Source organism: Lepidochelys kempii, chromosome 4, assembly GCF_965140285.1.
Source record: "Lepidochelys kempii isolate rLepKem1 chromosome 4, rLepKem1.hap1, whole genome shotgun sequence".
NCBI lineage: Eukaryota > Metazoa > Chordata > Testudines > Cheloniidae > Lepidochelys > Lepidochelys kempii.
In genome coordinates this window covers 54,101,643-54,125,121 of record NC_136383.1, presented here as the reverse complement: position 1 = coordinate 54,125,121, position 23,479 = coordinate 54,101,643, and the positions used below count along the sequence as shown (strand labels likewise).

General features: G+C 41.7%; 1 protein-coding gene across 3 annotated transcripts in view; it reads left to right on the top strand.

Annotated features, from left to right (window-relative positions):
* The first annotated feature begins 312 nt into the window (after positions 1–312).
* The window catches only part of ZNF827 (zinc finger protein 827), a 133,783-nt gene continuing 110,616 nt past the window's right edge, over positions 313–23,479 (top strand). For 2 of the 3 annotated variants that reach the window (XR_012158582.2, XM_073341279.2), the window contains exon 1: positions 314–767. Coding sequence is in view for 2 of the 3 variants with exons in the window: in XM_073341279.2 (XP_073197380.1) it covers positions 725–767 (43 nt within the window). In the remaining variant the exon portion in view is untranslated. Of the gene's footprint in view, positions 768–23,479 lie in introns of all 3 variants that reach the window. The other variant, XM_073341277.2, reaches the window with a different exon arrangement.

Below are 23,479 nucleotides of genomic sequence, written 5' to 3'. Positions count from 1 at the left end.
AAAACCCACTTTAATCAGATTTGTTTTAAAAAATAATCAGTTATTTTATTTGGTTTTATAGGAAACGTGACTGAATTGCAATGTGAACGGTCGACATATAAACTGCCCCCCCTTCAGATCGAAGACAACTGGGCAAATAATTTAGGAATTGCATCCTCCCCTTGTGAACCCTTCCTAAACGGAGCGCTTGCAATTCGGTGTCTAAAGTACAGCCTGGGAGCCTGGGGGCACCTTCCTCTTTGCTCTGCCTCTGTGTGTCTGTCTCTCTTTCCAGTCTGTGTGTGAGCTGGGAGCTCGGCTGCCGCCGCCGCCGCCGCTGCCCTTTGATCCCTGCATTAGTGTTAGTTAGGGGCTTGGAGACACACAGGGAGCAGCCATAGACACCGCCGCACCAGCCCTCCTTATTGACACCGCACATAGCACACACTCACTCTCCCACAGATTAGATCCATTCCCATTGAAGAATATTGCGACCGGGGACAAGCCAGGTGCACGACCGGGGGAGGGGGAGCGGGGGGGACGAAAGAAAGAAAAGGGGGAAGCAAAAGAAACCCCCCTTCTTGTTGGCTCCAGGAAAAGCAGCTTCAATCCCATTCCCCAGCAGAAGAAGAAACCCCCCGCTGCCGGCCGCCCCCGGCCCCCGCTTTGTGCCTGCCTTTGCCCCCCTTTGGTTTTATTTGATCTCCCATTAAACCAAGGAGGAGAATGTGAAAAAAGGGGGAAAATGCCCAGGAGGAAGCAGGAGCAGCCCAAGCGCCTCTCTTCACGTAAGTGCCCCTTCTTTTGCCATTTTCTCCTTCCTTCTCTCCCTGTCTCCTTCCTCTCTGCAGCCGCCTCCGTTGTTTTGTGCATTAGTTTAGGGTTACAGAGGTGAAACTGACAAAGACACAGCCTGGGTTATTCCTCTTTTAGGTCTGAGCTAAGGCAGCCATGTTGGTGATGAACAGCCTTGTGCCCTTTTAATTTTTCCTCTCTCCCTCTCCTTTCCCCCCTTGCTTTGCAGCCTTCGCCCTCTCCCCCCCTTCCCTCCCCTCTCCTCTCCTCTCCGCTGATCGTGCATTTGTGCGGGAGTGCGGGTTTCTCCCGGGGGCCGGCCGGGGGGCTCTTTTATTGGGGTGGGGAGGGGGGTGGCACTGGAGGGGAAGCGGCTGCTGGCGTCTTGTGCAGAATCAATCGAGAGGTCCGTCTCCGGCTAAAGGTTGCGGCTGGGCTTGTCGGCCCCGGAGCCGGGGAGGGCGAGGCGGGGAGCGGCCGAGGAGGGCACAAGGGCTGGGGGACCCACACACACGGAGCCGGGGCTGCCGCTGCGGGGGAGGCAGGGGGCAGATCGTGGCATGCGAGGTCCCTGCAGAGCAAGGGAGGCGGCGGCGGCGGCAGCAGCGGGAGGCAGCATAGGGGCTGCTCCTGGCCGCAATAAAATGAAGGGTCAGGCGAGCCAGGCTAGACTCAGGCTTCGCTACTGCTGCCCCAGCCTTGAGAAGCAGAGCTCGGGACTAAAGTGCATCGCAGCCCTCCTAGCCTGCAGGCTACGCATTGACACCGAGCTCACGCTCCCCCGGCTCCTTTTCTGCCCGCTCCCCCGGCTCCTTTTCTGCCCCCTCCCCCATTTTTTCCTCTTTGCAAAACAGTTAACTTTTCTTCCTCTCTCCTTCCATTAAGCGATCGGATGCTATCGAGCGAGGCAGAGGGGGAAAGAAACCCTATAAATATCGTGCCCCGGCGTGGCGTTAGGGTCGGTCTAAGGAGGGCGGGGGGGGGGTAGATTTAGGGGTCATTTTGCTGTCTCCAGCACATATGTTCAGTGCCTTTCTGCAGCCGCTCCTCGCTGTGCCCCAGGGTTCAGTGTCTGGTGAGAGCTGAACTGCTTATGTGTCAAAGCCATGGTCGGTCACCTGAAGTTCACCAGGGAGGGGGAGGGTTAAGGTTGTGGTATATGGTGTGCAGTGTTTTTTCCGCCGCAGACAGAGTGCGATCGATTACCTCTCTCCATATATTTTTAGCTATCGGGGAAGGGGTTTGAGGCACCGCTTCCCCTCCTAGCCCTTTACCACCTCCCGGACACTGTCAACCTGGCACATTAGCCAACGCAGAGGTGGGGGAAGAAATGGCACTTGCAGCTCCACAAATATTTCTCTCTCCCTTTCTTTCCGCTGGAGCCGACTCACAGGGCTTGGGGTTGTGTGTGTGTGTGTGTGTGTGTGTGTGTGTTTATTTGCCCCTGTACAGTCCTTTCACCGTCTGCCCGCTAGAGGATCTGAGTCTGAAACACACACACAGAGAATTCCCCGTATAGAAATCTATCTAGTTCAGGAAGCTTGCACAAGTGAGTTCATGAAAGTGCAGTGATCTGTGTTTGCACCACTGCTGCTTTCCTCCAGTTCACTGATCTCTAATAAGGGAAAGGAGAGGAGGGGGGGCTAATCTCTCCTTTGTATGTATGATTTGGGTGTTGGCATGAACATCAAACTTCCACAAAATAACAACTTTGAGAATAGTGGTTGAGAAAACAAGATTTTAATTTTAAACTTTTGTGTGTGGGGGGAAGGGGGGACGGATGGCTGGTGAGGGCAGAAAATTCTTCTGGATTGACAGAATTTGGAAATTGAGTTCTGTGTGTGCAGATAAGATAGCTTTGCAGGCAGCTGCAGACTGCCCTGCTGGTGACCTTGACCCTGACCTGGTGCGACTACCCTGTTTCTTTAGGGCTGAGATGAAATTCAGTCTCCATTTTAATTCACTTGGGTTGTGCCTCTCCTGCACAGACCGCTGCTAACTATGCTCAGTTTTATGTACTGGCTTTTCCTTACCCCTCAAGTTGCATGCTGTTACCCGCTCACCCCCAGACTCCCTGCTCTAGTAAAGTAACATTTGCTGAACTGAGGAGCAGTTGCCTTTGTTGAAGTACTGTGCAAAGCTAGGTGTTTAAACTCAGGGCCTAATTTGCAGAGTTTTTACACTAATTTTTGAGCTAAGTAGTGGGTTTTTTTCCTGATGTGTGCTTATGCACTAAATTTTTCTAAACTAATGTCAGTTTTGCTTGGTGGGATTTATATTTTTATAGACAAATTGCACTGGGATTAAAAGATGTTCTTGGAAAATAATGTATTAGGTAATTCAGTAAGAATTGTTCAAATGCTGTTATGCATTCAAAGGGTCCTACAGAGTTAGAAAATGTCTTGGGAGTCCATTGCAATTAGTGTGCAAATGCTATAAATAGTGACTTTTGTGACATTTTAGTGTTAACATGTACTAAATGTAAAATATATTTTGATTTTAAGGTTCAAATTGATTTTAGCAATATGTTTCCTAGATAAACAGTATTTACATATTTCATTCAAGAAGATCCCCAAATCTGAAACTGCAGTAGGAGAATGTTAAGGTTGCATAGTTAAGCACTAAAGTCTGGAAATGAAATAGTTAAGAATGTACTTGCAACCTTAACTCTTCCATCCATTATGCATTTACATTATGATAAAGTCTTTATTTACATAATAACTTGCTAATTCTTAAATGCAATATAATATGCATATGTTGTGTATCTAAGGTTGCTATGTATGACATATGGGCCAAACAGAGTGTATTAAAGTGAATTATATGGAAAATACACAGTAAAACATTGTTACACAGCATACTACAGGTTAACTATAACAGAGAATATAGTGAAAATTTGCTGACATACCTTGTATACTTAAAGGTGTAACTTTTCTCATATAAATAGTCCTGTTGACTTTAATAGGATTTCATATAGGACTAGTCTTGTCCATAAATTTAAGCACATATGTAAGTACTGTATTTTCAGGACCTACGCCCTAGTTATTTCTTAGTTAACAGTCTTATTCCTTGAATTGCGTTTAAGGAAGTCTGTATTGTCCATCAAAAAGAAATTGCAGCAGAATAATACATGGTTACTGAATAATGCCACAATTCTGTAGTTACAGAAACTGACGACAGTTGAAACCACTTACATGTGTAAAGTTACAAGTATTTGCAAGATTGGGGCCTCAATTATTAAAACACATGCCTCGGAGAGAAAGTGTATAAAAAGTTTATCAAAGTTATACTGGACCATTACAACAATTAAAATAGTGTAAATATAGGAGAATGAAAACAATTGCAAGATGGTAGCCGTATGTTTCTAAGGTTGTAGAATAAAAAGTATATTATGTTGTTTTGAGAAACAGTATTGCCTATTTTTGGTGGCTTTTTTTTTTATGAACAAGAAATTCCATAATTAAAGTTTTTAGCTAGACATGGCCAGAATGCCTACCCTTCCCCACCTTACAAAATACAGTGAATGCTTCTTTCCTACTTTTAAAGGTGCAAATTAATAAGGCTAAGGTTTAACAAATTGCTGTGGAGCCCGTGGCTCAGTCGCTACCCATCCTCACTAAATTTTTCACAGCCATGTGTAGCATAATCTTTCTTAATTTACAAACCTAGTTATATTACCTTTATTAAAAACTTGCCATGCATGTGGAGAGTGTGGTTTTCAAATGCTCATAACTCCCATAAATCAATCAGTTTCAACTGGAACACTCAAAGGCTGTCTCCTCAATGAGGGATATTTCCATAGCATAGCTACTTCAGTGCTTAGAGATAATTAAAAGAAAAAGTTGTAGGTGTGTGTTTTAAAATGGAGAAAATATTTTCTTGTTTACTTCCTCCCCTCATTTTGAATTGTTTTTTCTTGGATTTTCCAACAAAAATTCACGTTCTGGCAGAAAGTGGAAACATGCCTTACTGGAAACATGGCAGTCTGAAAAGTGAAAGTTTCAGAAAGTAGTGAGGCTTGAAACAGGTGATTAGAATGTCCACTTTCAAGTCACCTTTACTATAGCAGTCACTATTGCTTTGACTTTAATTCAGTTTCAAGGGCTTACAGGAAGTGCAAAATGCAAACTAGTAGACTGATATTATATAAGTTCAAACTAAATTTGTAAGACTGATCTGGACAATGTCCTCCTAAATGTTAAATGGCTATTGTCTGAGGAATGTATTTAATCAAGTACAAACTTCAATATAACTCTTTGTTGAATCTGTTTTGCCAACTAAGTAAATGTAATTGTGGCACTATATTGGTACAAACAGCATAGTTGAATTTTTAGGAGGAGCCTCATAACTGTTCAGTCATCATGCCTAGGATACAGTCCTGAACATTCCCTTATACGAAGGGTTCTCAGACTGGGGGTCCGGACCCCTCAGGGGGTCGCGAGGTTATTACATGGGGTGGGGGGTCACGAGGTGTCAGCCTCCAGCATTTATAATGGTGTTAAGTGTTTTTAATTTATAAGGGGCGTCGCGCTCAGAGGCTTGCTATGTGAAAGGGGTCACCAGTACAATAGTTTGAGAACCACTGCCTTATACTATTCTGAAACTGAATTTCAACTGACTCATATTCTACACCTAATTTACCGCATGTTCCATTTAGCCTTGTTATCTCATTTTTTGTTGTAGTAATTTATTGACAAAGAGCGTAAAGAAAATGTTGCTAGATAAATTCAATATTATTTAAAGTTTCTTTCTTTTTTCTCTTTCTATTCTTTGTTTGTTTGGGGATTTGATAGTTTGAGACTACAGTAGGCATTATGGATGGGACTTTCAAAAGGCTCCCCATACGTCACAACAGTCTTTTGCCTTCGTGCAGGAATCTAGAGCTGCCAGTGAAAAGGACTTTTATCAGCAACAGGAGTCTCTCTCTTTTAATAGTATTTATTACCTTACTAGCAGACATCACATGTACATGGAGAAGCTTTTAACATAGTTTCTATTTATTATTTTTAACCTCTTGCCACAGCGGGGGTCATGGTATAGCTCATTGCTGACAAGAGAATACATGTAGGGAAAATTATTATTCTTAGTGAATTTGGGTTAATAATTTCATTGCTATCATCGTAGTTAACCTTGTGGTATTGTAGTGCATCTTTTACCTAAAGAGCAATGTGAGATGCATACAGTGTTGTCTGCATTGCTCCACCTAAAAAAAACATTGATCTTGTTTGGTCCCTCCCATTGTTTTCCTTGAGGAAGAAAGATCACATAAATAAAGTATGCCCAAATAAATTAGATACCTACTTCAAACCACAAAAAGAAAAAGAATCAACCTCTTATGATTGTATTTTTAAAAATAATTTCTCAGCATTACACTGGGACACTTGTCAAAAGTCAGACAATGGTAGTACGTGTCTTAGTGTTGTGCGATAGTACAAAACATTAATAAATCATGTTGCCAGAGCATAAATTAGACTGCCCAAGAGCCAGCTTTGGAGCTCACTGAGCCATGTACAATTTTAGGATCTTTTGAATGAAATTTGGGACAGGGTGGGGATGCAAATTAGCGTAAAGTACAAATGCAACTTTTTACAGCCCCAACAGAAGGAACCACTGTGGTGGAGTGGTGTGGAGGGTTGGGGTATGGAGACATCAGAACAGAATGCATTCTTTTAAATATATGAGAAAATTAATTTAACCTCACCTTTTGCAGAAGAGTGATTTTCTTCTTTCTTTTTCATATGTAAGAAGGTAGGGATGGAGGGAATTAAGGAAATAAATAAAACCGAACAGCCCAAGAGGAGCTGGTCTGTTCAGAATGAAGTATTAGTAATTTCCTATAATTTAATCAGACCAGATCCCAGAACAAGATAATGAGAGCTTGACCTACAAAAGAGAACTTTTTGGAAGTTAAAAGGTTTTTTAGCATGACGTTTCATAAGCCATGTGATTTGTCATGAAGCACCATATATGAGACTATTTTTGTTTTACCCCTATTGAAAGAAATCAAGATCTAGACATCAGTTCAGATGTCTATGAAGAGGTAGTTTGGCTTACTCCTAGAATCCCTTCACAGTTATATTTTAGTTAAGCTACTGCACAGTCATACTTGAGTGTATTTTGTAAATAATGATGTTTCTGTTGTAATGGGAATTTTCTGTTGTTTAGTTTGCTAGGTGTAGTACTGTAATGAATACCATTTAGGTATTAGTGTAAAAAACACTTCATGGTGTAAGGAGGCTGAAAGATCTACTGATATATTTTATAAGAAAATGTTTGCAAAAGCCTAGACTTCAAAGTAGCTAACAGTACATGATGAACTCCAGTTTGAGGGTTTTCTCTTTTATTTTTTTCTCCTACAAGCAAGTCTTGTATTTTCATGCTAAGTTTGTAAATTACATTTTTATGGCATGAAAGTAAAGTACATGTCTAGATGCTGAAGCAAAAAGTCCCAGGTAGGTGAATATTATCATTCCCTAAAGCCTACTTTTAGAGGGAATTTCTTCCACTAGAAAATAGTTTCGAAATTAAAATAATAAAACTTAGGCTTGATTCTGATCTTAGATACATGGGTACATGTTGCTGAGTATCTTGTAAAATCAGCTACTGGATCTACACACATACATTGCAGTGTAGCTGATTTTACAAAATGTTCAGTGATACACAGCCAGAGATCTGTGATAAGAATATGTCCTTTAGGAGCTTTCTTTTCACAGATTGACTGAGGGGCATAGTTAAATGCAGTAAGTGTTATGCTCCCAAGAGGCAGTTTTTCTTTTTCAGATGTATCTGTGTCAGCATGAACAGTCTGACTTCCTCTTGGGTCAAGACACTAAAGTTTTTTGGGTGCTTAATTCCAATCTCAGTCAACTCAGAGGTGCAGTCCTGGCCCTTAAAGTTATTCCTATCCTACAGAGGATTTCCTGCTGTGCGTACAATATTTAGAATAGAATACAAGATTTGATTGAATAATAGACTCCCTGGTTAAAATAAACAAAATACCCACTCCTTTTCTGCAGGACAGGTTGAATTTTAATACTCCAGACTGAGAAACAAAGAAGAGGAAAAAGCAGACTTCATGAAGCAGGGCCTTTTCTCCTTTTGTTCCAGCACTTTGGCAGCACAAATGGAATGGGGGAGTGGGTAGAACTGATGAAGACTAACTTATGTAGCAGGCAAAAGCACAAGAAGAGAAGTTAGGTGTTAGGACAAACTGTTTACAAGACCTGTCAGGAAATCAAATTCTCTTTTCCTTTGCTCCCTCCGTCCCTGTCCCAAGTGCAGAAAAAGAGTAAGAATCAGTCACTAGTTGCCAGGTCTGCCTTTGAAATAGTGGCCTAGATGTGAAATGTTCTGCCTGTAATTCAAAAGCCAGACAAAACACTGGAACTTGCACATAGGCTCCCATTCCCTATATCTGAAGCAGGGGAGCAAATTCAAGGTCAAGGAAGGAGCTGGGAGAGGGATCTTCACACTTGTCAGTCAGGAGGCCTGGGATGGAGACACCTGTAGGGAGCAGGAGCCGGGTGAAGGGAAGCCTCAGCTGAGTAGGGCCCTAGCCCTGGAGGAAGGGGTATAAGGATGGCAAAGCCCTGGAGACAAAGGCTAGACAAGACTTTGAGACTGGGTTGCTTTGAGCTGTTCTGAATCTATGTTTCTGCGTTAACAAAGAAAAGCCCAGATCAAAGGAACTGGAGCAGTGCACCAGTGCAGTTGTTTGGGTCACTATTTCACTCTTCTTGCTGGTGGATCAGCCTGCCAACTTACAAGAACATTTACCGCTTACTGTAGAACTTCAGAGTTACAAACACTTTGGGAATGGAAGTTGTTTGTAACTCTGAAATGTTTGTAATGCTGAACAAAATGTTATGGTTGTTCTTAAAAGTTTACAACTGAACAGTGACTTAATACAGCTTTGAAACTTTATTATGCAGAAGAAAAATGCTGCTTTTAACCATCTTAATTTAAATGAAACAAGCACAGAAACAGTTTCCTTACCTTGTCAAATCCTTTTTTTAAAATTTCCCTTTATTTTTTTTAGTAACTTACATTTAACACAGTACTGTACTGTATTTGCTTTTTCTTTTTTGGGGGGGTCTCTGCTGCTGCCTGATTGTGCACCTCCTATTCCAAATTAGGTATGTGGTTGACTGATCAGTTCTTAACTCTGAGGTTCTACTGTACTACACGTTCTACTTGTAATGTAACTTCTTCTACCCTGGCATTTCTCATATTCTGGGTCCCTTACCAGTCACCAGTGTAAGACAGAGCAACCTTAGGGCTGTTCTAATTTTATACTCTGCTTCCCATGGGCCCAGAACCAGTGCATTCTAAGCATACTCTGATTCATCCCTTTTTCTGGGAACTGACGTAGAACCCTTTTGCCACTTCTACACTGAGAAGGGAAACCCTCTGCACAGGGGCTATTCTGAGGGGGCATCTTCTGTCCACTTTTAATGTCCCTTTAAACTGGTGTAAAAGGGCCTTTGCAAAAAGTGTGAATCAGACTCTTGAAATCATCGTATTTGAAGGCAGTTTAGCGGCCTGTATGAAATGAGTTGATAAACTCAGTAGCGTTCCTAAAGGAGAAGTGTGCATATATATTTTTTAAAAGATCACACTTGGTGCACTTGTTGACTGTATCAGCAGAGAAGCCAAAGACTGGGCATGAAGAGGAAACTTCCCTCGCTCCTTGATGTGGTTCCCTCCAGGTCAGAGTTTAGATGCGTTGTTAGGGCAGGATGAAGAAATGCATTGCTGCTGTTTATGCAGTACCTGTTCTGTGGGTAATTACAAGACTTTATTTTCCTGTATCAGCAAGTTGGGATGAAATCTAGATTCTCTTTAAAATAAAACAAGGTTTGAGAAAAGAACGTCTTTTATTCAGTCCTAGAATGTTGATTATACGACCTCTGAACTCTGTCAAGGGTCGAAAGCTGGGGCAGTGTCTTAAACAGCATGTCGAAGAGTGAGCAATGCCTATTTCACATGGAGAGGACTGCTTCACTGTTTTAGCCTATAACTATGGGTAGCTTCCTAATCCTCTCTTGTTTGGCTCTGCTTGTTAACCCCAGCAATCCTCTCAGGGGCACAGAAAGCAGCTGTCTTTGGTAGAAAACACAGCACGACAAAAAAAACTCTTCTTGAAATTTCCCATAGATACGTACCAGAATGCCTTCACTGTGTGGGAAAAATTAAAAACACAAAGAACATAATTTACCATGTTCTAATCTGACTTTAGGAAACAGCAAAGTCAAATTACAGTGAGCTAGATTTCTGTGACATTTATAGCATATAGGATTAATTTCACCATCAAGAGGCAGGAACAGCACAACCTGAAACCATTGTCTCTGAACCCATGGGAATGCTACCAGACTTAAAGTACCATGAGTGAGCAGGAGAGAGAACAAAAGTAAATATTTTAAATAGTAAATCAGCTTCATATTATTTACGAGAGATATAGCAGTAGAAATTAAATTAGCAAAATGAAACACAAACCAATTAAAAACAAACATCTCTGTTAGAGCTGCCATGCTGTCTTGATGTCACCTGTTATGCTTGAGTATTGCAGTGCATATGGTATATGAGATCACCTTTTACTTTGTGACCCCTTGATAGAGGACGTGAGCACAATAAGGATAATTAAGGCCACTGTAGCAGCTTGAGCTTGTTTTGTTTATCTCAGCCTAAATACTATGGTAACAAGGTTTTTTAATTGATTTCCTTGGTTGTTTTATTAGACTGATCACTTGAATTACCATTACAAAGCTAGTTTCTAGCAATAACTCCAAATACTACAGTAGCACTAGTAAGATTTAGTGTTTTGAACCATTACTGTAGAAAACTGGTGTTTTTTTATAAAAAGGAAACTATTAATTACAACATACGCTCTATAGCTACTTTTTAAACTTTAAATATTTGAATAATATAATTCCACTGAATTCAAATTAACTTTATTTTTAAATTACAACTTAAAACTAACAGCATTGTCATCTAGGGGCCAGATTCACAGGCTCACTCTGCTCCTTTTGCATTGCTAAGATGATGTAACAGCAGTGGAAGCTGTTTGTGCGTTCCTAGCTGGGGATGGTATTGGGGAGTTCCCAGAGGGTCGAGAGCCACCGTAACTGTCTTTTATTTTTCTATCCTTCTACAGCCCAGTGTTGGGGGGGTGTCAGGGATGGAAAGGATAGAGAGGAGGGTGTGGTTGGAGCACTCAGCATTCCAGCTATCCGCAGATAGACAGTCGTGCCAGCTGACCTAGGTTAGAGAAGTCCGTGAGCCTAAACAGAATATAAAGTGATACCTCTGTTTTGGGAGCTTTCTGGGTCAGGCACAATGCCAACTAAGATGAACTTTAAGGTTCATCTGGACAGCTCACAGGACAAGGGGGCTTTAGATTTCAGGGGTTCTTGTTTTTCCTTTGGATCAACTAGGAACTTCTGTTGAGAGGCTACCCTTGTCCATTAGGCTAATGCGTTGCAGGCTTCTTTTCTTTGCCCCCAGCTTAATCTTTGGTTGATATTGATACTGACAAGAACCTCTCTGAATACAGTGGGGGTAAGGAGAAATCTGCTTTCCAGTTTTCCTCTTCTGCCTCTCCTAAAAGAGTTAGCGTATAATAACCACTTGCTTCATTCCTGCAACTGATTATAAATCTTGTTCTGTTTCCATCTCTGGCCAATGTTCATATCATCTTTTCTAGACCAGATGGAGAGGACCTGGCATGTGATATTGACCAGTCTTTCCCTACAGATAAGGAAGCTGCAGCATCATCCATTTCTCCTCTTGATAATATCATTTCGTCATCAGTGTCATTTCCTGATGACTACAACCTGTTTCAGGAATTGATAGCTCAAATGAGAGATTATTTGGAACTCGACTCTACTGTGGTTCAGGAGAAGACACATTGTTTCTTTAATGTCTTGGAGACTAAGGAAAAGGTGACAATTACTCTTCCCATTAATGAAGGCATGTAAAACCCTGCTTGGAATATCTGGTTGACTCTGGCATCTGTGCTCATCAAGAAGAGCGATCACTTATATCAGGTCCTTCTTTAGCTTTCTTCACTCACCCATCCATCTTGAAGGGCTGTAAAGTACTATGTCATCTGAGAAAGAGGCTCAAAAGAATGACTTCTTAGTACGAAGATATACTCCTCACTTACTCTGGGAATTCAAGTTGTTCATTATCAGCCCATCACGGCTAGATACCAGTACTTATGGATCTGGATGTTTCTCTTCATGACCATCTCTTTGAGAGGCAGGGGTAAGTAGTGAAGGGCATTGATCTAACAGGGTCAAATGGTTTCTAGACTTGTTTGATGAACATTTTACAATGTTTTTGAAACCTCCTCAAGTGTGTTTGCTCAGGTGTCACTCTTCAAAGATCTCTCTGGCTTAAATCATCTAGTCTTTCAGCTGGAGCGAGGCCAAGGTAGAAGTTCTCCCCTTAAAAGGAGAGGGTCTTCTCCGTTCTAAAACAGATGATTTTTTTGAAAGATAAAAGAAACCAGGTATATTGCCATATCTCTGGGACTGATTCATTATATTTAGAAGCAGAAGAGCATTATTGCATCTTCTTTCAGATTCCAGAGTCAGTACGGACACTTTCCAGGAGTTCTAGATTCACCAGCAACTGAGGAGATAGGGTAGAGGGAAATTCATTTCAGAGATGAAGTTCTTTTTCAGCTTTCAGGTCATCTTCTGCATCTGCCCAGCCACTAATTTGACAATTCATCCTGAAGCCTAGATCTGTCTTCCACTTGTAGGCTGGGACCATATCTTTGTCTCATTTGTGCAACATCTAGCACAATGGAGTCCTGATCTTCAGGTGTCACTACATTACACCATTGGAATTGTACTGTTCTTTAGACTCCCACAAGTCGGAATATGCAGCGTTCCCCCTAGAAAAGAAACCAGTGACTATAGTTCTTTGAGAGTGTTGCCTCAGAGTTCTATGCTCACGTAGGACTTTGGGATGTAGTACAAGGAACTGAGATGGCAGGGGACTGCATGGCTCTTTTATATATCATTGGCTGCACAATGGGGCACTGATGCAGAACCAATAGGCACTGCTTTTCTGGAAGATTCTTGTAGCCCACTGGTGCTAGGGGCAGGAAAGGTGCTGATCACAAAAATTTAAATATGCATAGACAACATTTTCAGAGAGTACTTGTGAGTAATCTTTATTTTCTTTTATTTTTATTTTCTACAGCTTTGTTTTTAGAATCCTTTTTTAATAAGCCAACTGTAATTCCATTTAGCTCAATTAAGGATCTGGTAATTTAAACAGTTGTGTTGGCAATGCACACATCATCTTGTAACAGGTATTGGTAATGTAAGGATGAAAACATTTACACAAGAAGAATAAAAGTCAAGGAGGCATATAATTGACCAATTTATCAACCTTAGCAGACAATTTTTTCTGATAGCATTGTGGCAGCTATGGTAAATTTACTTCTGATTGCTTAAGGGGACAGATCCTATATAGTGGGTATAACACATAACAGCAGCCCCTTCAAATGAATGGGTAAAGGAGCAGGTAATCAGCCTGTGCAACTTTGGTTCCTAGATTGGCCTTTTGGCTAATGGTGTGTCCATAGGTGCTGGAACTAGGGGTGCTGGGGGTGCAGAAGCACCCTGTGGTTTGAAGTGATTTCCATCATGTACAGGGTTTACAGTTTCAATGGCTTTCTTCACCTCCACTATACAAATTGTTCCAGCATGGCTGGGTGTGTCCTGTGAGGAAAATTTAAAATGATCCTGCTCTGCTCAGTTAATAACTCCAGTACTTTACTGCCTTTTCCAATAGTCTTTAAACCAATTTCAGGCTTTCAGATGACTGTCAGAATTATTGTGATCATTGAAGTGCCTTTGGTAGACCTTGATAATAAGTTGCAGTTATGATCAGAGAACTCTTAGCTTCATTGCAAATTGTGTGTGTGCAACAAGGCATGCTTATATACTTTTCTTACTTTTAGTCAGTCCTTTGTGCTGAACTGATGCTCAAACTTCCTCTTGTCCACCTCTTTTTCAGCTGGAAGGGTGACTGAAATCTAGACTCATAGACTCAAAGATATTAAGGTCAGAAGGGACCATTACAATCATCTAGTCTGACCTCCTGCACAATGCAGAATCTCATCCACCCACTCCTGCAATAAACCTCTCACCTATGTCTGAGCTAGTTGTCTTGACGACCCTGGCAGGTTTAAATGACTGGCTGCACTCAAATAAGTTGCATGCATCGAGGTGCATTGAAGTTTTAATAATCTATAGCCTAAACAAATCACGTAGTCTTGGCTGCTCTAAATTGCCCAGTATGTAGAAGTATGCTTATGCCTACTTTTGGCTGTAGGACCTGAAGGTGTGGCGGGGATTGCAATACATTTCAGGTGAAGGAAGTTGCACTTTGTTTCAGGAAGCAGTCAAAACAGCTATTGGTGCATCCATTTATGGCAGTGGCAGGCCCCGTACAGGCTCTAATTTAGATGAGTCAGACACAATTGAAGGCCCTGAGAGAATAGGCAGGAGGCTCTGGGGAGTAAGAATTTGGTGAAATCAATAGTAGGAATATAGATATTGTGCAAAACAGATTGGACCAACAGTTTTTATCTGATGTGGCTATCCAGTTAAATCAGGATTAGAAGGTAAGATGTTCTTGCCTTTTTTTTTTTTAACAGTAAGAACTTAAAAGACACATTTTGCATAAATAGCACGTACACTAAGCACCCCTCTCCAGTCTCTTCTCAGATGCTCCTTTTCTCGTGAATGGCCACTCCATAAAAACTAAGCTGCATGGGAACTCTCCCTCTCCTTTTGGTGCTTGACAGGAGGGAAGAATATAGTAACCTTAAGATAGATGCCATGATCTATCTTGTTGGCAGATACATCCTCCAAAACACGTGTTAGGCTTGGGGAGTGAGCATGACAACTCCACAGCACCATTTACAAAAATGGCTTACAGATTTTTTTTTTATAATCAGGAGGGAAATGTTGCTGGTATTACTTGAGCTGTTCAAGGCAGGGGCCTACCTGTAACCATTCATTCCTCTCCAAAAATGTGGATGATCTATTTTCTGAGCCCTCTGACTCAGATTGCTATATTTAAGTCTTATCTGGTCTCATGATCATTCCTCCTTTAAATCTCTGAGCCCCCTCCCTCCAATGCATTGCCCTTCAGGGGATAAAAGAAATCCCAAAGAACAAAGATCATTGTTCCACCCCTTTACCCTCACATACCCTAAGCATGTGGTGTGATTCTCCCCATTGCCTCAAATAGAGGTATTCCCCTAACTAGATTTCACATTCCACAAGCCTTAGACAAAACTGCATGTTGATGGGTGAAACCATTATGCTGCTTTGCTGGTCGACACTATGGTGATACCTTCACTTGACCCTATTTTCCTCATTTGCTGTGTCTAGGGAGGACAAAACACTGATAGCACCATGGGCTCTTGTCTGAACAAATTTGTGGTTGTGACTTGTCTTTAGACTAGGGTCTCTGAGGCCATTCCTTAGAATCTGGCCATTGTGCAAGGTTCTGATCCATTTGAAAGTGGGCTGCCAGGTAACTGAGTCTGCCGATCGGCAGACTCAGGTATCTGCAGATAGCCAGGATTCAGCCCTCCTGTGTTTCTGCTCAAAATGCACCAATCTGGACTGTGGTTCTGTGACTAATGTGAAACTTTTCAATGTGAACTTCATTAATGAGAAGCAAAGTTCTTTCAGTATCCACAGGGCCAAATTCTTGTTCAAGAATGTCCCAAAACCATTGCAGGTCCCTCAGGAGCAAGCAGGAAGGATCATTCACTTGGCCATCACTTAAAACAATTTGACTCAGAACAGACACTGCGAGGATCTTGTATAGGCTGCAGATGTCAAGGTCATATATCTAGGGATCCTTCTGGATACAGAGCCAGCTTTTCCAAACAGCTATCTAGACTGGTGTATGGGTTAATACCCGTATTGATATGCTGTATGGGAAAGCTTAAATTGGTCTTTCCCAGACAACTTCTGTTAGCAGCAAGACTCCAGTTTCTCTTCCTTCCCCAAATGGAAACAGATGACAAGGCTTCCTTGTGTGCTAGAGATGGCAGAACTGTTGAGATGACAGCTGACCTTATTTGCATTTCAGGAAAGCCAGTATCTCTGCCAACCCTGGGATCTGACACTTCCTGATTGGAACAACTTGTCATTGTAGAAAGACATTCAGAAGATGTCAAAGCAAAACGCTTCCCAAAAAAGTAAACTATCTGTTGTGTAACTCAGGAGAATCTTATCGAATTTAAAAGTTCTCTTTTCCTGGTAGCCAAAGGAAGGCGAAGTTTTCAGTGGTCCACCTGTGAGCCCTGGTGTGTAAATGTACCCACCATTTTAAGTGTACAGTGAGGAATGTGGTGCATTGCCACTTGAGTATGGAGACACCATAAGGAGAGAATCCATGTCCTCAAGTACAATCACCTTCTAGACAACTTCATGGACCAAATGGACTATGAAATCACTCTGCTGACTGCAGGTTCAGTGGGAGGTATAGAAGTAGTAATTGAGCTCCCTCCCATTTAGTCAGCTTCATAGGGCTTCATCAAAATCTCTAATTGACAGCTTTGCTGATTTAAGGGGACTCAGAGAAAACCCAGGCCTTTGGTAAAGGGCTTCCCGGTCTTTAGTCTCAGGTTTGAAAAAGGTCTAAGTGGTTTATGCCAGCAAAGGTATTTGGATCTCAGTCACAGTTTATCTCTTTCTTCATATAAACAAGGTGAACTCTCTTGATCTATTAATGTACAGACAGGGCAGCTCGTTCCTTTAAAGGTAAGTCAGTGAGGTCGCCATTTGGTGGTAAGGTTATGAAAGTTGTGTCCAAATATCTGTTATGGGATGTTACTTCATAGGGAATTAGTTATCTTTCAGCAAAGTTGGCTACTGTAGTTTACTCATTCCCCATTAAACCTAAAAGCATTAGATACTATGAGATATGTTGTGGGAGGAGTGGAATATTTTGTTGCATTTTAGGTCTTTGAACTACTCCTCTGTGTAGTTGGTTAAAAGAAAAGGAGTACTTGTGGCACCTTAGAGACTAACCAATTTATTAGAGCATAAGCTTTCATGAGCTACAGCTCACTTCCTCAGATCATCTTGCATCTTGCATCTGAGGAAGTGAGCTGTAGCTCACGAAAGCTTATGCTCTAATAAATTGGTTAGTCTCTAAGGTGCCACAAGTACTCCTTTTCTTTTTGCGAATACAGACTAACACGGCTGTTACTCTGAAACCTGTGTAGTTGGTTGACATCAAAGGAAGGTTTATTTCCTTTTGACTCTCTCAAAAGGAGATAAGGGCTTTTTCTCATTTTATAAACATCTGCTATCATTGTCCACTCTATCAGGTGGATAGTGGTCCAAGCAGGTATTGATAGCACTTTTTGTAGCCTGCTCTTGTATGACATGCTACGGCCTACAAGGTGGTCTCCTTTGAAAATATTCTTATGGCATCTGACTAATCTCAGAGTGTTATGGTTAAAAAAGTTCTCTCATAGATTATTCAACCTAGTGATTTCTTTTGAGCTTTATAATGACAATTTGAACAAAGAATGGTAATAGAGCTGCTGTCTTGCCTTAAAATTGTGATTTTTCTTTTTCCTTTGGGAAAATCGTTATTTTAGAAGACATGGCGATGAAATATAGAATCACTCCCAGGGCTTTTCTCTCTAGCTAATTGTGTTTATATTTGCACATATTCTAAATATGAGGGAGAAAGACAGAATGTAGGAGCAGTTGTTTTCTGGCTTTTTCCTGTTATAGCTATGCTACTCTCTAGGTCAGTCTACAATGGAGACGCTTGGTGTTGACCCCATTGGTTCGGGCACCAGCCACATTGATAAACCATTTTGTGATGAGGCCAAGAGTTGAATGGTCCTTAGATGAATCATCAGTGAACCAAAAGTTCCACTGAGAGAAGAGACAGACTTCCTGTGCTTCTTATCTATTATAGGTCACCAGCATCATGAGGGAACTATGGGGGATGGTGTGCACTCCAGCATCCATGTGCTGTTTATGCAACTGTGTCTTTTCAGTTTTAGTTGGTGCCGTGAATGTAGTACAGAAGCTATGGCAGGCCTTTATTAAAATCATGATTTTTCTTCAGCATCCCTGTGGGAAAATCGGCATTCTACTACTCTGAATGTATAGTCTATTCCGAGACTGCTGTAAATGCCGTTCTGTGGAGGGGAGTTTCTGGAACTTCAGTGGGAACGTATCCCCCACTGCATAGCAGTCCCTGCAAGATTGGTACAGTCCAGTCAGTGCAGAAAACCATAAAAGTTCCTCAACCCCCAAAACTGCCTAATAGCTTTTATTATTCTAACTGGTTAAAAGGCAGCCTTTTTCAGCATTTCAAATAATAAAAAGTTAGTCGGCAGGTTTTTGGGCTGGGTTGGACAACTTTTATGGGATTCTGTAAAATTAACTTCCCAGGTATTTTTTATCATATGGTTGCACAGCTACTATTCTTTAGACGTAGGGTTGCTGACTTTCTATCACATCTTGGTGTGAAACTAACAAAGATTCATGTGGAGTTGGCAGCCAGAGGCACACAGACAAAAGTGATGCAGAATTAGCATGTGATCTTTGGGGGAGGGAAGGGTTTCAGAGTTAAAAATAATGTATTTGAAGGTAAGTTATTTACATGGTACAGATATGTACTGTATTAGGAAAGCTGACAGAGCCATTATTTTCCCATTATTTTCTTCCATATATTTCCAGTAGGGTTGCCAGGTGTCCGGTTTTGACTGTAACACGCAGTTGAAAAGGGACCCTGGTGGCTCCAGTCAGCACTGCTGACTGGGCCGTTAAAAGTCCAGTTGGCAAGGCTGGCAGGCTCCCTACCTGGCTCCGCACAGCTACCAGGAAGGGTGACATTTCCCTGCAAGGGCGGCCAGGGAGGCTCCGCGTGATGCCCCCACCCTGAGCGCCGGTTCTGCAGCTCCCATTGGCCAGGACCTCTGCATTTCTGGCCCCAGCCGGAGCCCGCACCCCAACCCTTTGCCCCAGCCCAGTGAAAATGAGTGAGCAAGTGAGGGTGGGTGAGAGCGAGTGACAGAGGGAGGGGCGATGGAGTGAGCAGGGATGGGGCCTCAGAGAAGGGGCAGGACAGGGCCTCGAGGCAGGGGTGGGGCAAGGGTGCTCAGAGTTCTGTGCGATTTGAAAGTTGGCAATACTAATTTTCAGGTTTGTATTAAATTCTGAGTTACAATTCCATTGTTGGTTGATATAGTACCCACTGAATGTGCTGTTCACAAGCACTGCTTTGAGTTCCTCTACACTAATTTCATGCTGGATCCCCTCCAATCTGGTTTCTGTCCTCTCCACTCCACTGACACTGTTCTGTCCAAGGTCTCCAGCGACTTTTTACTGGCTAAATTTCAAGTCCTCTGCTCCTTCATCCTCCTTGACCCCCTGGCTGCATTTGACACTGATTGACAATACCTGACTTCTCAAAATCTTGCCCTTCCATGACACCATATTCTCCTGATTCCACTTCTTTTCCTTTCCCACTCTCCTTAGTTTTCCTCCCAGATCAACTTCAAGCTGATAATCTGGAAGTCATTCAATGCCTCCTTTTTCCTAACTGTGTCTAGGTTTTCCCATTCTGCCTCTGTAACATTTTTGTGGTCTGATCATTTATTTCTATCCACACAGCTAAAGCTTGTTCAGGCTTTCTGTTTGGCCTGTGTTGTACTGCATCCTCCTCATCCCTGGACTCTCTGACATCTATATTACCCTACCTCTAGTTTATTCATCTCCCTTGCCTTTCACTCTCCTGTGTGGCAAGCATGTATTGTGTTGGTGCCAGAGAAACAATTCCAGCAGTTGATTTAGGCTGGATAAGTCCAAGGCATAATTGACTGGCGTTTTTTTAGTTTTCAGAAATGTCCTTTTTTAAAAAAAAATAATAATAAAATTGAAGCTTGTGTAATATCCACAGCAAATCAGCAAATTCTAATATACTGATACTTTTAAATAAAAAGGGAAAATACCCATAGGGTAGAATCATAAAATATAATTTCGTAAGAACATAAGAACGGACATAATGGGTCAGACCAAAGGTCCATCTAGCCCAGTACCCTGTCTTCCGACAGTGGCCAATGCCAGGTGCCCCAGAGGGAATGAACAGAACAGGTAATCATCAAGTGATCCATCCCCTGTCGCCCATTCCCAGCTTCTGGCAAACAGAGGCTAGGGACACCACCCCTTCCCATCCTAGCTAATAGCCATTGATACACCTATCCTCCATGAACTTATCTAGTTCTTTTTTGAACTCTCTCTATGAATTTACCTAGTCATTATTTCTGGTCATTAGGATTTGCCTTTGAATCTGATTTCCTCTCAAAGCAGAGTGTCACTATATTTTTTACAAGGTAAATAAGTTAGTAAAGAGGGTTTGGCACTTTTACTGTTGCACATATTTGGGGTTCTTCCGAAACATGCCTCATACTGAGCTAAATCAGTGGCAACAGCTGTCGAAGTATTTGGTTGGATTTTTAACACTGTTAGCAAGTTTAGGATGTACTTTGACTCATTTCTGTCCTCTAATCATAGAATATTAGGGTTGGAAGAGAACTCAGGAGGTCATCTAGTCCAATCCCCTGCTCAAAGCAGGACCAACACCAACTAAATTATCCCAGCCAAGGCTTTGTCAAGCCGTGCCTTAAAAACCTCTAAGGATGGAGATTCCACCACCTCCCTAGGTAACTCATTCCAGTGCTTCACCACCCTTCTAGTGAATTAGTTTTTCCTAATATCCAACTTAGACCTCCCACACTGCAACTTGAGACCATTGGTTCTTGTTCTGTCATCTGCCACCACTGAGAACAGCCTAGCTCCATCCTGTTTCGAACCCCTCTTCAGGTAGTTGAAGGCTGCTATCAAATCCCCCCTCACTCTTCTCTTCTGCAAACTAAATAACCCCAGTTCCCTCAGCGTCTCCTCGTAAGTCATGTGCCCCAGCCCCCTAATCATTTTCTTTGCCCTCCGCTGGACTCTTTCCAGTTTTTCCACATCCCTTCTGTAGTGGGGGGACCAAAACAGGACTCAGTACTCTAGGTGTGGCCTCACCAGTGTCGAATAGTCGAATAGGAATAATCACTTACCTTGATCTGTTTGCAATGCTCCTACTAATACAGCCCAATATGCCGTTGGCCTTCTTGGCAATGAGGGCACACTGTTGACTCTCATCCAGCTTCTTGTCCACTGTAATCCCCAGGTCCTTTTCTGCAGAACTGCTGCTTAGCCAGTCGGTCCCCAGCCTGTAGCGGTGCATGGGATTCTTCCGTCCTAAGTGCAGGACGCTGCATTTGTCCTTTTTGAACCTCATCAGATTTCTTTTGGCCAATACTGCAATTTGTCTAGATGTAATCCTGAGACATGCTGAGTACTTACAACTTCCACTGATGGTCAAATATTGACAAACAATTCAAGGACCAATCCTACAAATGCTCTATGTGTACAGAGCTCCCATGGGAGTAAGCAAAGAAGAGTCTTTACAGGATCAGCCCCATAATCCTTGACAAGAGAAACTTGAACAATTGTTGGATAATTTACATAGAAGTTAGTGAGATGCTCCAGCCAAATTCTGCTCCCACTGAAGTTACATTACATTTTCGGCCAAATTCTCATTAACTTATCCATTTGCAAAGTCCAGGCGATTTATACTCCCCAAGACTAGAACTTAATTTTCTAATTAAAAAAAATTCAATACCAACCCTTATGCTCATAAGTATCCCTGCAGTAACAATGTATAGCCTGTATATGATGGAAAAATTCAGTAAGGAAATATATTTTCCTTCCAAGTTTTCCAGGACTCCTCATAAGCAGTGAGTCAGATATAATTATGAGAAAATCTTGTCTCTTTTCAAATAGTGCTGTTCAAATTGTCCAACACAAACTCAAAATATAGCCAGAGTTTGTTGATAGGCTCCCTGTGGATGACACACAGTTCAAGCAGACCAGCTCCAACTGTCAAATGAACATCCTGGATTCTGGGGAGGGGATTATGATTTAATTTGAAACCATAGGAAAGTTGGTGGGTTCAGGTGTGTTTCTTTGAGTTTTCAGCTTTGCTCAAGCACAGGGGGGCATGAATCCATATGAACTAAACTCCTCCCCAACATGCACCTGCTCCCATGTGATACAAAACCATCAGGCTTCATACAGCTTCTTTAAAACCAAAACACTAATGTTTAAATGGAAGTTGGACTGTGTTCATGATAGGATTCGATGCCAGCTCTCAACATTAGCCTTAAAGTAAAGAGGACTTGATGCTGCAGGGTGGTACTGAGAAGTGGAGAACTAGAACAGTGCCAGCAGTTAGAAGAGATCCTGTTTCAGGGGACTAAGGAGCTGATGGGTAAAAAATCCAAGCTGGTGTTGGGGATAGAGATACTGGGGAAGAACTTTCTCTCTACTGTTGGAGGCAAGTTTGGGATCTGGAGGCAGCCACATTGCAGTAGTTAAAGTAGAGTGGAACAGGAGGAGGAACTCTCGCTTCATATATTTTCTATGGCAGGTTTTATTTAAATATCTGTTAGCTGAGGCTGCATGTGTGGATGAAATGTGCAATATAAGTGCTAGGTATTAATTATTACTTGTTCATCAGCTGCTATCTAAAGTTTTTTTAACTTGTTGGAAATGAATAAGGAATCAGGGAATATACAGTATGTACCATAAAATCGTAATAGTAGTGTCCATATTTTTTTAAATCCTTTTGTTGACTTGCTGTAGTATGAGTCCTATGACTCTTTCATACTGTGGGACATTCAGTCTAAAAGCAAGATATGTGAGAAAGGTACGTGGCAAGAGGAGATAAGATAAATTTAATTTTAACATTGCTATTGTTCTTTGCAACATTCTGATTGGCCAGCTAGATGGACAAAAATCTTTAGTCACATCTATATCTCTCTGAATAACCATTGTGAAGAAGAGCAATCCAGGGTCACCACACTTTAAACACTGCCAGTCAGCTCTCCAGAGAGAGGCTAGATACGTTGGAATCACCTGTCAAGAAAAAATGTGGCTAACTGTATGAAAGAAACCGTTTTCATTTGATAAAACAAAATTCCATTTAGTATGTTCTTTGTTTTAACTTTTAGCGCTTCCTTAAGATTTTTTGTTAAAGCATGTCTCCACTGCAAGAAAATTTGTTGTATGTTACGTTTCCTCGCTAAATAGCTGGCAAGATCAATACATTAGCTTGCAGTTCAAGTGTTATTACTCCCAGCTATTCAGAAAAGAAACATCATGTATTACAGCAATAAATTTTCATTTTTTCAAAAATAGGGTGCAGTGCAGATTGGACTAAGATTAAAATAACTGTAGGCAACTACTATTAATATAAGTGATTCAACACCTGGTCTGCCTTTTGAAGACATCTCTGCACTAAGCTTACAGAGTTTTAGGTATCGTATATAGTATTTAGTGGGTCAAATACATCACTGCTTTTACACCACTGAAATTATAATGTGAGAAATTAGCAGACCATGTTGGTTTAAATAATAGCCATCTATAAATGATGCCCATGCTCTGGTCATGCAAATACCTTACTACAATTATACAGTTACACTGACTTAGCAAGTTTTTAGGGACTTACTGATAACAAGTCCATCAAGCTTTCATTTTTATTCCACTATTTCCTTTTATTATTCCACTCTTTCATTCTTTTT